General features: G+C 48.3%; 1 protein-coding gene across 2 annotated transcripts in view; it reads right to left on the bottom strand.

Annotated features, from left to right (window-relative positions):
- Window positions 1-15,213, bottom strand: part of NRDE2 (NRDE-2, necessary for RNA interference, domain containing) — a 56,349-nt gene that overhangs the window by 16,615 nt on the left and 24,521 nt on the right. For both annotated transcript variants that reach the window (XM_053889700.1, XM_019462014.2), the window contains exons 5-10: window positions 14,216-14,666; window positions 12,969-13,374; window positions 10,671-10,804; window positions 8,169-8,289; window positions 2,473-2,648; window positions 95-481 (exon numbers count right to left, since the gene is read on the bottom strand). In XM_053889700.1, coding sequence (XP_053745675.1) covers window positions 95-481; window positions 2,473-2,648; window positions 8,169-8,289; window positions 10,671-10,804; window positions 12,969-13,374; window positions 14,216-14,666 — 1,675 coding nt within the window. The remainder of the gene's footprint in view (window positions 1-94; window positions 482-2,472; window positions 2,649-8,168; window positions 8,290-10,670; window positions 10,805-12,968; window positions 13,375-14,215; window positions 14,667-15,213) is intronic.

The raw sequence follows: 15,213 nt of genomic DNA on the forward strand, positions 1-15,213 counted from the left end.
CAAGGAGGTGGTGTGGCCCAGTGCTCCGAGGAACACCAAGAGCCCCGTGATCATGTACGAAGCCCCCACGTGGGGTGGAGGAGGCCAGAGTTACCTTCTCGATCTCGTACCGTAACCAAGAGAAGCAGAGCTGAGACCTCTCCCGGCCTGAAAACAAAGGCATCACAAGGTGAAAGATGTTGCGGATGAACTCCTCGCCCTCTCGATTGTGACCCCGGGTCCAGCGCCGGCGGCCCAGTGGGTCTGAGCAGCCAACACAGCTGACACCGGAAGAGGAAAGGTTGAGAAAAGTCAGTGGCATTTCGTCACAAAGCCCGTCATCGAAGATGCTGTTCTCATCCATGGCCAGGTAGAGGCAGGAGGCTGGAGGGCTGAGGCCAGAAGCCACGCCCAGGAACTGCAGAAAGGCCGCAACCAGCTGAAACTGAAGATCCTGGCTGGAAAGACGGATCATAGACTGGGCAATGTCATCAAACAGCACCTGCAAGAGAGACAAGATGAAGGGGCCTGCTCGGGAGCTCGGTTTGTCTACTGTGACAAAGAGGGCTTCATGACTTTCCCCACAGCTCTTTTTACGTAGATGTGCTAATGACTCGATATCATTCAAATTAAATTTTAAACGGACAAGAGCTAGGTTTCCTGAAAGATACAAAAAAGTCAGAGGCCTCACAGGGCTCCAGAGAGCTGGAGGGAACTGTTGGCAGGCTTACGCCAAAACCTTCCAAAGGAGCCTAATGGATTCACAGAAAATCTAGAATCATACTCACTTCTGAAAGCACACATATCTGCTTTTGTGGTTACTCTAAGTTAACGACAGTTAACACTGTTTATTAAGATAGAAAATAATTTTATTATTTGGTGATTTCCTTGTACAAAATTGTTTTCGGAAATGAAAAATATGCCCAAAAGGAGATAAAAAGTAGCAAGGCAGGAAGGAAAGGCAGCAGCCATGGACACGAGGTAAGAGCAACTGGAAGAGAGAATGCTAACTGCAAATGTCCACAGATGATTTCATGCAGTAACTTGAAAAGGTAAGGCCACGGAGACCAGCCTTTGTGTGAGGGCGCTGCTGACCTGCTTGGTCCCTGTGGTTCTCAGCAAGGAGGAAACCAAAGCACGAGCATAATAAAACTGGACACCCTGGGGTTCTACTCGTCAGAACCGTCAGTTAATCAGAAAGCTATCCTACTCCAGGCTCTGATTGGAGGAAAAGCTAAGGGACAAGGAACGGCTCACAGCAGCAGTTTGGTCCAGAGACGAACTTCCAGAAAATGGCTGGAATTCTGAGCCTTGAGAATGAACTTCTGGAAGGGTGACCCTGAGCGCCATAAAACCCAAACACCAAGACCCTACTCCTCCCGACACAATCAGCTTCAGCCGGAAAAGGGACTCGCCTGGCGATGGGCCATTCACCAAACATCCGAGAGTGGAGTGGAGGTTTCCCTGAAGTCAGCCCCTCCTTCCTGCGCAGAGCTCCCCACCTTCCTGATCCTAACTGCAGTCCGGCCACCCCATTCGCCACACCCCAAACATTCCAGGCACCCATGCTGACTCCTCTGCCTGGAGCAGATGTGGCTTCAAATATTCACTCACCATCCAGGAACATTAGCTGAGCACTCACCCCAAGAAAAGCACCGTCCACGCACTGTGACCCGGCAGCAGGCAAAAATCCCCACCCTCAAGGCAGGTAGGTTGTGAGGGTCACAGACCACAAACCAGGCCGAAGCCAACAAGCCTCGCCACTGCGAACACCCCCCCGGTCTGTACCTAGAACATGCTGTGAGCCACGCAGTATAGTTGGTGTCTTACGAAACTGGGTCAGTTTCAGGTCTCAAAATAGAATCTCTTCCTTTAATGTAAATCGTCAGAGCTGCTGGTCACTAGACGCAGCGCAGCACAGACCAAGGCATTCGATGATAGTAAGTGAGATAACGTGAGACGTTAAGTCAAGGACTCGGTAAGTCAAGACGTAAGCCGGGACTCGGTAAATGCTACTTCCCTCCCCAGCAAGACAAGCGGTACACTGATTGTCCCGACACGGCCTCTCCATCCAGGTCCTCTTGTCTTCTGGAATCAAACCTATCTGCTGTACCTCTGAGGATCCCAGAGTGCTGCGGGGAAAGTGGACACGGTTAAAGAATCTAGGACGGCGATACCACGTTTTAAAACCCTGAGTCCTCAGGCTTCTGTGTGAAAAAGTAACTGAATAACCTGGAAGACAGTCTCCGGGGAAGCCTGCCCTCCTTACCTGGGGACAGGAACTACCTGGTCAAGTTCCTCCAAGCTCCCACGTCACCAGTGGCCCAGGAGGTTCCCACAGACAGAAACAGGAGCAAAAGCTAACATCTCCCAAGCCAGGCGCGTGCTCAGACAGTGAGCTCAGCAAGCTTCTTTCAGGTGACCCGACCCCAAGGGAACGGGGAGAAGGCAGAGACCCCAAGGCCGGCCTCCCTCCTGGGCCGGGGGACCTGCCTGTCTCTCTGGATCCTCACAGTCTTCCTCGGTTTGCTTCTTGGTCTTATCAGGGCGCCACGGCCGCCAGTGCCTCTGGTCTCGGGACCGCTCGGTGGCAAGCCAGATCTGCCACCTGGGCAGGCTCTTCTCTCTTATTTCCTGGTCCTCATCTTCTGGCTCATCATCATCATCATCTAGACAAGAACGGGACTTTTAGCCCCCCTCACCAGCCACGGACACCCAACCGCTCTGCTACGCGAGCTGCTGTGGGGGGCCCTGGGATGCCATGATGAGTAAGACCCAGGCCCAGCCTTCTGGGACACTCAGGGACTCAGAGGCACCGAGGGACTCTGCTATCATCCGTCAAATCCCCAAAACTCCCTGGAAGATTAGCCAATGAAATCAGATGATTTTTAATGCTATCACAGCAATTAAAATGGGAATACGCACATTATAGAACAGCACTGCCCAAGAGGACTTTCTGTGATAATGACATAATATGTACCCATGTGTCTAATACGGTAGCAACCAGCCACGTGACTTACTGGGCCCCTGAAATGTAGCTGATACCAGAACTAAATTTTTTATTTCATTTTAATTAAAATGGCCACATGTGGGGGCACCTGGGTGGCTCAGTCGGTTATGTGTCTGGAACCGTCTGGCTCTTGGTTTCGGTTCAGGTCATGATCTCACGGTTCATGGGTTTGAGCCCCACATCGGGCTCTGCCGCTGACAGCGTGGTACCTGCCTGGGATTCTCCCTTTCCCCACTCTCTCTCTCTCTGCCCCTTCCCTGCTCGCTCGCTCTCTCTCAGAATAAATAAAATGGTCACATGTGGCTAGTGCCTACGTATTTGGACAACACAGTTCTAGAACGCTAAATGATATTTAATGACAGCCCTGGTTCAGCCTTTCTAAAGCCACCAGAATTTTCAGCCAGTGGCCTTATGACTACAACCGGTGTCCACTTCTCAAAAAAAGGTAATTCAAGATTATCCTGTACTTTCATTTTGTTTCCTAATCCTGAACATGCAGAATGGAAGAGGAGAAAAGTTCAGTATTTAAAAATAAACAAACAGGATATATACATTGGTACAGCCAAGCAGAAAACAGTTGGCAGTTTCTTATAAAACTAGACACGCACTTATTCAAAGACCTGGCAACTACAGTCTTTGGTGCTGATCCCAGAAAAATGAAAATCTACGTACACACTAACACCTGCACACTAACACCCACGGCAGCTTTATCCACAGTGGCCAAGCCCTGCAAACGCTCCAAATGTCCCGCAGTAGTAGATGAAACGAGCTGATTCGTCTACACCTACTATTCACAGTAAATGTGAATACACTATGGACGTGTGCAACAATTCAGACGGATCTCAGGGGAATGATGCTAGGTGAAAAAAAAAGTCAATCTTAAGAAGTCACACAGAACACAAATGTTGGTGAGGATGTGAAGAAACTGGAACCCTTGTGCACAGGTTGGGGAGAACAGAAGATGGTGCAGTGCTCTGGAGAACAACATAGCGGTGCCTCGGAGTTTTTAAAACTACCGCATGATCCAGCATTGCCACTTCTGGGCACACGTGCAGAAGAACTCTAAGCAGGTTCTCAGAGACACGTGTACTCCATGTTCACAGCTGCAAAAGGTGAAGCAACCCGTGTCCGTGGACAGGTGAACGGATAAATAAAATGTGGACGCCATTCAGACTTAAAAAGGGGGTACTGAGGGCCGCCTGGGTGGCTCAGTCGGTTGAGCGTCTGACTTCAGCTCCGGTCATGATCTCACGGTTTGTGAGTTTGAGCCCCTCATTGGGCTCTGTGCTGACAGCTCTGAGCCTAGAGCCTGCTTTGAGTTCAGTGTCTCCCTCTCTCTCTGCCCCTCCCCTGCTCATGTCCTGTCTCTCTCTCTCAAAAACAAACAGTAAAAAAAAAATTTTTTAATTAAAAAAAAAAAAGGAGGTACTAACACATGCTACACGTTGGACAAACCTGGAAGACATTATGCTAAGTGGAATAAGCCAGTCACAACACAACAAGTACTGTCTGATCCCACTTATCTGAGGTTCCTAAGATAGTCAAATTCAGAGACAGGAAATAGCATGGTGGCCGTGGGGGCAGGGGTGGGGTAGGGTGGGGAGAGGAATGGGGAGTCACTGCCTAATGGGTACAGAGTGCCAGCTGGGCAAGATGAGGAGGTTGAGGAGATGGACAGAGGTGAAGACAGTTGCACAAGAGTGTGCATGTAGTTAATGCCACTGAGCCGTATATTTAAAAATGTTTTTTAAGTGGTAAACTTTGTATATATTTTACAACAGGAAATTGTTTTAAAAAGTCACACACCCTATGATTCCACATATCTAACATGTAAAATAACGTGACAACATAATAACAGAGGTGGAGGGCAGATCAGTGGTCCTCCGAGGTGGGCATGGGGGCGGACATGGCTACCAGGCACAGCATCAGGGAGCCCGGTGGTGACGAATCGTTCTCCGACAGCGGGGGTGGTTACAGGAAGCCATGCCTGCGATTAGGCTGCACAGCACCAAACACGCAAGCAAATGAGAGCTCGTCAAGCCATGAGATGCGCGGGTGCGCACGGGCACTCACACACGCGCGCACGCACACAGGAGACCGCCCCAGGGTCACTTCCAGGCTGTGCGACTGCACAGTCGCTGGTGGGCCCTGGGGTGGGGGGAGGGGGCACAAAACCTCCCTGTGTATTTTCCAACTTCCTGTGAATCTCTATTTCAAAATAAATGAGTAACAAGAACTCCAGAGAATTTAAAGGCATGACGTGTACATTAGCATTTTAAAGTTTATTTATTTATTCTGAGAGAAAGAGTGCGAGTGGAGGATGGAGAGAGAGAGAGAGAGAGAGAGAGAATCCCAAACAGGCTCTACACTATCAGCACAGAGCCCAATGTGGGGCTTGAACTCACAAACCGTGAGATCATGACCTGAGCCCAAGTCAGATGCTCAACCAACTAAGCCACCCAGGCGCCCCTCTACATTTGCATTTTAAACTCAATATTCTATCTATGGCTCAGTCGGTTGAGCGTCCGACTTTGGCTCAGGTCATGATCTCACAGTTTGTGGGTTCAAGCCCCGCATTGGGCTCTGTGCTGACGGCTCGGAGCCTGGAGCCTGCTTGGGATTCTGTGTCTCCCTCTCTCTCTGTCCCTCCCCCACTCATGCTGTCTCTCAGAAATAAAAATGTTAAAAAAAAATTTTTTTAATAAATAAATAAAATAAACTCAATATTCTATCTAAACACTCTTCTGAGTTATCAAAGAAAGGTAAAATTTAACTATCACCTTCTTCTAAAGACTTACATTTAAGGTAATGCTTTAACCACACTGAAAACTTCTCACCATTAAGAGAAATCACCTGTGAGTCACACATCAGACTTAGATACCTGAACTTATTACATTAGAAATTCAAAAGATTACATGGTTTTGGAAAGACATATATAAATACGTAACAACACAGACTAACAGAAAGTGAGGGTGAGAGAGAAGAAATGAGCTGTGATGTATGAAGAAAAAACACCTCAGAATCAATGATAAATACCAACTACACTCTAAATGCTGACCTTGTCAAGATGGACAAGAAAACTTAAAAATAAAGCAAAAACAAAGAATAGTTATCATTTCATTTTTCTGGAAACAAGAAACGGTCAGCCTTTCTTCTCATCCTGTTGGTTTTCTGGAAGGGTCCCACTAAATTCATTTAACTCAATAGAAGATTCTCCATAACAGAAACGCCAACTTATGTCCGTAACTTGACATTAAAAATCAAGGTTTTACCACTTGCATTATCTTTCTGGGAAAACAAACTCCACATCTGATTATGAGTAACTGTTGGGCCTTTGAGCACTTTTCAGAGAAGTAATGCTAACTTGGTCCCTGGACACTGCTGTGAGAATTCTTTCTTCTCACAGAACATGGTAAACCTTAGAACATAAATTCCATGCACTTTAAGAGTCTTGCCCATTAAAACAAAAACAAAAAAAAAGCAGCCGAAACACAGAGAGGCATGCTGAGCTGGTAACTCAAAGAGAAGTTACCACCAGAAAGACTTCCATTTTCTGGTCCTTCATGGGTCTTGCAGACTCACTGGCTTAAGAGGGTAACACCTACAAACATTTTGCCCTGCAGGTCATTTTTCTTCATCTAGGAACCCCTGGCGAGCCTGAAGAAGGTTTCCAGTTCTCTTTGGGAGAGAACACTCCGGGAGAGTCAAAGGAGCTGAGCCAAACGAGCGTGACCTTCCCTGATGGCGCTGCCCCCAGCAAAGCTGCTCCGGGCACCTGAAGGGCCAGACAGGCCGCCCGGCCTGGAGCGCTGCATAGCCACACTGACCGAGGCTAATCCAGAGTTTTCGTTCCTCAGGTGAAGACGCCGCGGCCAGAAGGGTGACGTGTGTGAGGAGGGGCCCCCTTGCACTTTCAACAAAACCAGGGTGTGAAATCCCAAGGAGCTGAGAGCTGCACTGGCCAGTATGACAGCCGTGCACATGCGGCTACGGGGCCCTTGGAAGTGGCAAGTCTGAACTGAAATGTGCTAGAAAGTGTAAGATACACACCAGACTTCAAAGAGCTTGTATGAAAAAAAAAATGCAAACTATCTCAATGTTTAAATTATTAGTTACATGTTGAAATATTAAGGTTTTGACACACTGGGTTAAACAAAATATATTCCCATTAATTTCACCATTTTACCTTTTTATTATTATTTTTAGTTTTTTATGTTTATTTATTTATTTTTTTGAGAGAGGGGGAGGGAGAGAGAAATCCCAAGCAGGCTTCGCACTGTCAGCATGGAGCCCGATGAGGGGCTCAAACCCACGAAACCATGAGGCCATGACCTGAGCCGAAAGCAAAAGTTGGACGCTTAACCGACTGAGCCACCCAGGCGCCCCACCATTTTACCTTTTCAATGTGGCTCCTAGAAAATGTAAAGTTATTTTTGTGGCTTGAATTATGTTTCTATTGGACAGTGGTGTCTTAGGGTGTAAATCTGGAACGTGCTTTGGGGTCACTTAGAATGAGTTACACAAATGCTAGTTAATATTTCATAGTATTCCTAAACAGGCAAGTGTTTGTCAAAGGATTTGTTGGTCTGTCCACTGCCAAGGAAAGAGAAAGACTGACTTAAGTACACACTAAATGGGGCAGGGAGAGGGGGGATTAGTAACAAGATTACTTCTTCAGGAGCAACCTTATAAAAGGAAAAATGAGGGGCGCCTGGGTGGCGCAGTCGGTTAAGCGTCCGACTTCAGCCAGGTCACGATCTCGGGTCCGTGAGTTTGAGCCCCGCGTCAGGCTCTGGGCTGATGGCTCGGAGCCTGGAGCCTGTTTCCGATTCTGTGTCTCCCTCTCTCTCTGCCCCTCCCCCGTTCATGCTCTGTCTCTCTCTGTCCCAAAAATAAAAAAAATAAAAAAATAAAAAAATAAAAAAAAAAAAAGGAAAAATGAAAATTACTGCCCTTGGAAAGAAACTCGAACCCTCCAAAGGCCTGGGGGGTTGAGTGAAAGACCCTAAGGGTGAGGGACAGTCTATTCTCCAAATGCAACCACTTGACATATTTTTGACATTCAATGTTCTTCAGGACTAATAAACAGCTTACACATATAAAGAAATAATCATGAAGATACGAAAACACATTCCAGAAGAAAAAGGCGGAGGCATACGCATCCTGAGAGGCGCCTTACCTGGACTGATGACCACCCAGCCGCCCCGCTCCTGCTGGTGCATCCACGCTCTCCAGCCTCGGGCGCCCTTCTCGCCAACCCGGGGCTCCCCACTGTCCCAGAAGGGCTCAAAGAATTCCACCTGTTCAGGTTGAAAACATGGAGGTTAGCCTAAGTTGTACAAAACTGCTGAGTCACTGAGCAGAGTGCGTTCTGACTGGCGTAAGAGGGGCTTATGGCAGAAATCTTGCTCGCCATCAGTCGTCCTAGTAGATATGGGATACATCCCCAAAATAGAAAAAAATAATTACGTAGTGTGGTGGGCAGCCTCCAAAATAGTCCCCCAGGACCCTGACCCCTGCCCTGTGGCTTTCACACCCCTGAGCATGGGCTGGACCCAGTGACTTACAACGAACACAATACGGCAAAAAGTGACGAGCTACCACTTCTGAGAACCAGTGGCAAAAAGACCAGCCGTGGTCACCGAGAAGGGCCTCCAGCGGAGTGGGAGAGGAACGGTTTCCCAGCTCTGACCCTGCTGTAGAACAGTCTAACTGGGGACAGTGACCCTGCCAGTTCCCTTAAAGCCACTGGGCCCCTGAATACCTGAAATCATGTTGCTTTCCAGACCTTCTGTGGGGAAGGGGATTGATTCAGTTTCAACAGGACAGCCTGGGAGCTCCTGATGGCATGACCTCTCAACTCTGTGTTCCTAACTGGCACAGTGCCCAATACATAGTAGGGACTCAATAAACGCTTGTCGGCAGAGAATGGCACATGGCAGGCATCCGGTGAAGAAAATGGCCTGCGTGTTAAAGCCAGGCCCTGGGATCACACCTCAGCTCTCATGCGTTTGGGGCATTAGGTCTGCTGTGTGTGGACCCCAGTTCAGTGCAGTAATTCCCCGTGGAAGAGAAGTGATCACAGCCACGAACAGGAGAGCAATCGTCTCATCAGCTGACAATAAGGACTTTAAAAGTGAACCAACGACTTGCTCAATGGAAGCTTTTATAAGAAACATTTTGAAGAGGACGAGGTGGTCCACACAGCCCAGGAGCCGCAGGACCGTCCAGCCTGAGCCTGGAGGAGCACCACACACACCGGGAAGAGGGCTGGGTCCCCACACCAAGGGCCCATTGGCCGCGTCAGGAAGGGGAGCTGGGAAGACCACCCCCCTCTCCACGGGTCTTGTTCTTACAGGAGGGATCGAAGAAAGTCACTCAAGAAAAAGAAGTGTATCTTTTTTTTTTTAAGTGTGACGGTTATAACCAATTTATTCATCCCATTGAAACAGACCAGACTCTGCTTCTTTGATGTTATGCCGTGTATGGTAACGATGTCTCTCAGTTATAAAGATAAGGTACGTCATCAAAGAAAAACCCTTATTTCAAAGTGCTTGAGTGCTTTGCAAGTGCTTTGAGACTACATGTGCTACTAATATTTAAAATCTCCAGAGTGTGCAACAGTGGACACTCTGGGCGAGTGGCTCTTGACGCTTCACAGTCCCGGGCAGGGCCCTCCCCACAAGTCGCTGCCCTCATCACAGACAGCGAGTGTCAGCAAAGGGCAGCGATGAGGGCCATTCCGATCCTGCCCCCACAAGCACACACCCTGTGCCCCGCAGTCAGCTAAGACTCACGTCTACGGCACGCCATATTCCTAAAATAGCAAAGCATGTCTTAAAATAATGTTATCTGGCTTATCATACTGCTAATCAGTTATACTAATATTAAGCAATATTCTTTAACCCAATTTTGCCTAGGAAAAAACAGATCAAAATAATGATGATAAAAATAGTCTTCAAATGCAATTCACAGACATTCCACAAGATGGAGACCTCAGCCTCTCAAGACCTCTGTTTAAGTTCACCATAAATTCAGCTATCCTACCCATCTTCCACCAGAGCCCCTTCGCAAAGCAGGAAACTGAGATTTCTTCCAAGGAAAAAGGGAAAGGAAGGCTTTCTTATACGGCTCTGTGGTAGGATGTTTTTACTGCTTCAACATCACAAATATGGGCAACGTTCATGCGTCACCTAAATGATAACAGGTCCCCCATTAGGACGTGTGTTGATAAACCACCACCAAGTAACAGCGTTTGCAATTCCCACGAAGATCTTAGGTGGTGGAAATGTTAACTGGGGAAATGACGTAAGACCAAATTTCAAATGCACGAAGGTAGGACAGAGTAAGATGTGACTTCAGAGGCGTAACAATTGTTTCTCTGCCTGGTGAGGACAATGAGCACTGAAACAAAGCTCCTAAGAAAAAAGGGGGGACATGGTGAGTCTTTATATGGGGGGGGAATCCTTCATCTCTCCATGTTTCACCACCTTCATTATGGAATTTTCCTTGGATCACCACAACACTCTGAAAAGTAATTCTCAGCAAGACTGATACAAAGGAGGACAGGATATTTGAAAAATACCAGTACCATGTCCCAGGATCCACACTTGCCCCCAGAAGAGAGAAGAACGGGAGAGGGAGGAGAGAGGGAGGTGGGTCACGCAACCAGAACCCCCACCTGTCCTTTGGTGGGCAGGTCTTTCACACTGTCGGGTTTGAAGAAGGTGAAGTCGACCATGGCCTGGAACAGAGAGACCGCCTTCTCAGAGTGACCAGCCTGCCGCAGGAAGTGGCATTGCTGAAGAAAGAGACCTGAAAACGGGGAGAGAAGGGAGACTCCTGGTTAACAGCATCAAAGGGAAAGAACACAGCTTCTAAAGCATGCATTCTGGGGCTCCTGGGTAGCTCAGTCGGTTGTCTCCGACTCTTGATTTTGGCTCAGGTCATGATCCCAGGGTCATGGGATCGGGCCCCACATCGGGCTCTGTGCTCAGCATGGAACCTGCTTGAGATATTCTCTCCTTCCCTCCCTCCCTCCCTTCCTCCTTCCCTCCCTCCCTCTCTCTCTCTCTCTCCCTCCACTTCCCTCCCTCCCTCCCTCTCTCTTTCTCTCTCTCTCTCTCTCTCTCTCTCTCTCTCTCTCTCTCGTCACCCTATGCCCTTCCCCCTGCCCCTCTTCCCCTCTCCCCCCGCCCCCACCCTCCTTGTGCACACTCACCCACACTCTTTCTAAAAATAAATAAAAAATAAACAAAAATGTGCATTTCCACGCCAAGAATATCTTTTCTCCAAATTTAGTTATTGTGGTAATTTCAAAGCCGTAATAACAGATGTCCTTATTAAAAGGATTCACAATGGTACTGTAATCAAATGATGTACATTTATCCCAATTTTTTTTGAAATCATTGTGGAATACAAATACTGACAAAAACTACATATGTTATAGGAAAAGAAGGCAAAAGGTTGGTCTGACCAGTTAATCAAATATTCAAAGCTCATTATGCCACGAAAAATTCTCGGGAAAGGATGATGTAGATTGTCATCAGAAAGCAGAGAAGTGTGCCGAAAGCTAGATGGCAGTAACCATCGGCAGCGTTCATCATCTCTACAGAGTCAGCTGTAAGCAAATCAGGGTTCCATGTTCGAAGACGTTGGTTTGTCTCAACTGTGGTACAACTCCATTTACTAGATACTATTAAGCTATATGAGCATATACCGCGAACAGTATCAAACATGAGACTCTATGTCAGCGTGGCAAGTGCTTATTATTTCTGGAGCAATATATTTCTATCTTTGGAAGGTAACAGAAATAGCAAGGTTTTGATCAAATAAATGCCTGCTGTGTGCCACACACTGAGCTGTCTCAGGCAATGTGCAGGTAATGTGCTCAATAACCCTCCCAAACAAGTACTGTACCACTGGTGCTGAGGGAGAAACTGGCACTCAACCAGGTTCAGGAACAGGCAAGGTCACCAGGGAAGGGCAAACCCAGGGTTCGAGTCAAGAGTGATATTCTCCAGCTCCTGCTTCACATGCTGCCTTCGGTAGCTCACTACTGGACACAGTTTATATTCTAGCCTCCTGTGGGACACACCAGAACTGTTAACAGCAAAGTAAGAGCTGCTGCTATGCAGGGGCGCCTGGGTGGCTCAGTCGGTTTAGCGTCCGACTTCGGCTCAGGTCATGATCTCACAGTTTGTGGGTTCAAGCCCTGTGTTGGGCTCTGGGCTGACAGCTCGGAGCCTGGAGCCTGCTTCCGATTCTGTCTCCCCGCTCTCTGCCCCTCCCCCCACTCACGCTCTGTCTCTCTCTCAAAAATAAACATTAAAAAGAGGGGAGCGCCTGGGTGGCTCAGTCGGTTAAGCATCCAACTTCGGCTCAGGTCATGAATTCCATGAACTCGGCAGTTTGTGGGTTTGAGCCCCGCGTCGGGCTCTGTGCTGACAGCTCAGAGCCTGGAGCCTGCTTCAGATTCTGTGTCTCCCTCTCCCTCTGTTCCTCTCTCTCTCTCTCTCAAATAAAGATTAAAAAAGAAAAAAAAAAAAAAGAACTGCATTTACACAACGACCTCCAGTCAACTTGGGCTTCCCCCTGAACACCACAGCCTGAGATCCTAGAACGGGGGAGACGGCCAGACCAGCACCTCCACAGAGAAGGTCACGGACAGCCAGAACATTCCAGACTTCTCTAGGTTTCCTCGGTTAATAAGCAGAAAGGCTGGAACTTCCACACCAGTGATACTTCTCTAACTTTACTGGCTCTAATGCCCACCCCACCACCCCCCACCCCCGACCAAGAAGCTGGAAAGGGGAACATCTGTGGTAATCACAAGGAATTCCAATACTTTTTTGTTTAAATCAGTTCTATCCGTGTCGACACTTCTAAAGTAAAGCAAAACTAAATGTTCATTTCTGACGAAAGCCGAAAGCAAGGAGAGCTCCCCCCGGACAAAGGGATCTGGTCCTCGGCTTCTTACCAAACATGGCGTCCTCGGTGCCCGGCAGGGCGGGGTGCGATAAGATGCTGCCGTCCTTCACGGCAGACAAGGTGCTCAAGCACTTGCCATACAGACCGTGAATTTTTGACACCGTAAAGGTGCTAAACTGGCTCTGGCAGAATAAAAGGTATTTCTGCCACAGGGCTGTATCGTTGGGATGCAGAAAGATCAGTTTCTGCCACTCTTTGGCCAGGGCGGAGGGCTCCCAGAACTCGGAGCAGAGCTTCAGCTTGGCGAGTTTCAGGTCCACGCTGCTCTGGTTGCTTTCGATGGCCCGCTCCAGGATGGCCAGCTTCTTCTCCAGAACGAGCCTCAGAGACCGCTTCCGCTTTTCCTGCTCTCCTTCCTCGATGGCATACAGGCCAGGGCTCTTCATGACCTCGTCCTCCAGACAAAAACATCAAGTTAACAAATGCGAACGGCAGCAGGGGAGCCTCAAACGCTCACCGCCGGGACAGAGACGCTCACAGCCCTTCCGGGCCGCACCGCCCGTCACCTCTCAGAATCAATCGTTAGTCCTGCTTTCTTGATAAGCATTTATCAGTGTTTTGTTTTGTTTTTGTTTTGAGTGGAAACTCTGCTACTGGGGCATCTGTGTCACCTGATACGTTTGATCTTGCGTTTATTTCCCTGTCTACGCTCTGGCATTTCAAACTTCGATCACGTATCAATAGCCAGGGTGCAGTATCTTGGAAACTGCTTCCCAAGAGCCAACTTTACCAATAAAACAGCCAAATGTGAGGCAAAATAGGATAATTGTACACGTGGTTCAGCAACAGAGAAGTAGGACGAAGACAAAGCCATGTACTTTAGGACGGGAGCAGCACAGCTCTGACCAGGGAATGGTGCGAACACCACCTTCTCCCCTGGATTCTGCGTGTTTTGCGCGCTGTCTATACCTCGCGGGTACATCTCCCTGCCTGGTGAACGTCTACTCTTCTTTCCAGATTCGGGTCAGATTTTACCTTCTTCTGGAAGCCCTTTCTCACTCCCTAGTAGCAGGTCACTCCCTCATCCCACCCCCAAGTTCTGCCCGGGAGCACGCGCTACCCCACACTGCATTTATTCAGTCTGACCAAGTTCAGGGCGAGGGCTCCAGTCTAATCATCCTCAAACGCCCAGTGCCAGGGTTCCTCCCAGGGGCTTGAAAACCGCGGCACAGCAAATCTGTTTTCCCCAAACTAGGACAGTCACTCCGGTAAGAGAGCTGGGACGGCGACACTTACCTGAAAAGCAACAAATGCCATCCACAGCTGAATATCCCGGGGATTCTCCCGAACTCTCCTGTTAAACTCCTCCACCTTGGCCTTGAGCAGGGCATGCTCTCTGTCTGTCTGTGAGTCTGGCTGCTTTGATTCTTGCTCTGAAGGACCCTGTCCTTGTAACCACTGCGTGGTGGACTGATCGTAAATCCCCAGAGGGTTCAACCAGGTCGTAACAGGAGGAGCCATATCATCCGAGGCCTTCACTGGGATAAATGAGACTGGCTCAGATGAGGGAGGTTCGGTTTTACCGCCAACGGCGACTCCGTCAATGTTCATCAGTCCCACGCTCTTCTTCGTGAAATAGCGCTCGACATGCTTGTGTGAGTGCTTCTTTTCTGTGGCAGCCCCCTCCCAGGATATGCACTGCTTCTTAGGGTTAATGCCAAGGCAGGAGTCTCCTTTCCTCTTGTATCTTATATTTGAAAAAGAAAAGAAGACACCGAGGGCGTTATGTGCACGGCCTCTGCACAGGCGAAGGCTCAGCTCAGCAGACCTCAGCTCTCGTTAGACAAGTTAACTGCATGTATTCAAATTCACCTCACCTTCAAACTGTTTCTATTTAGAGAAATATGAGAATTAGCAATTAACTTTTTCTGTGTTTGACTTATTCCCCTAAACACTTCAATTCTTTGTTAACATCTCATGAATTTAAGATCATGCCTGTCCTCCAGTAATTTCTATTTTCCTGGAGCTTTGTAAAGTACTGCCCCACACGTTTTGTCATCGATCATCACAATCATACATACCCAGGCAAGGGAGAAATCCTCATCCCCTTTTACACTATTGCTAAGGACACTGAAACCCTGGGTGATAATGTGTCATCTGTCTCCTAGACCAGTCCCTTGTCTTCAATGTGGGCCTGCATCTCCACTTAAGAAGAAAATGGAGAGGGCTAAAATTGTAGTTTTAGTCCTGAAACAAAAGTATGTTGGACAAAGTTACATTTGGCTAGTTTCTAC

This window comes from Panthera pardus, unplaced genomic scaffold, assembly GCF_024362965.1.
Source record: "Panthera pardus isolate Hobbes unplaced genomic scaffold, ASM2436296v1 HiC_scaffold_24, whole genome shotgun sequence".
In the NCBI taxonomy this organism is placed as follows: domain Eukaryota; kingdom Metazoa; phylum Chordata; class Mammalia; order Carnivora; family Felidae; genus Panthera; species Panthera pardus.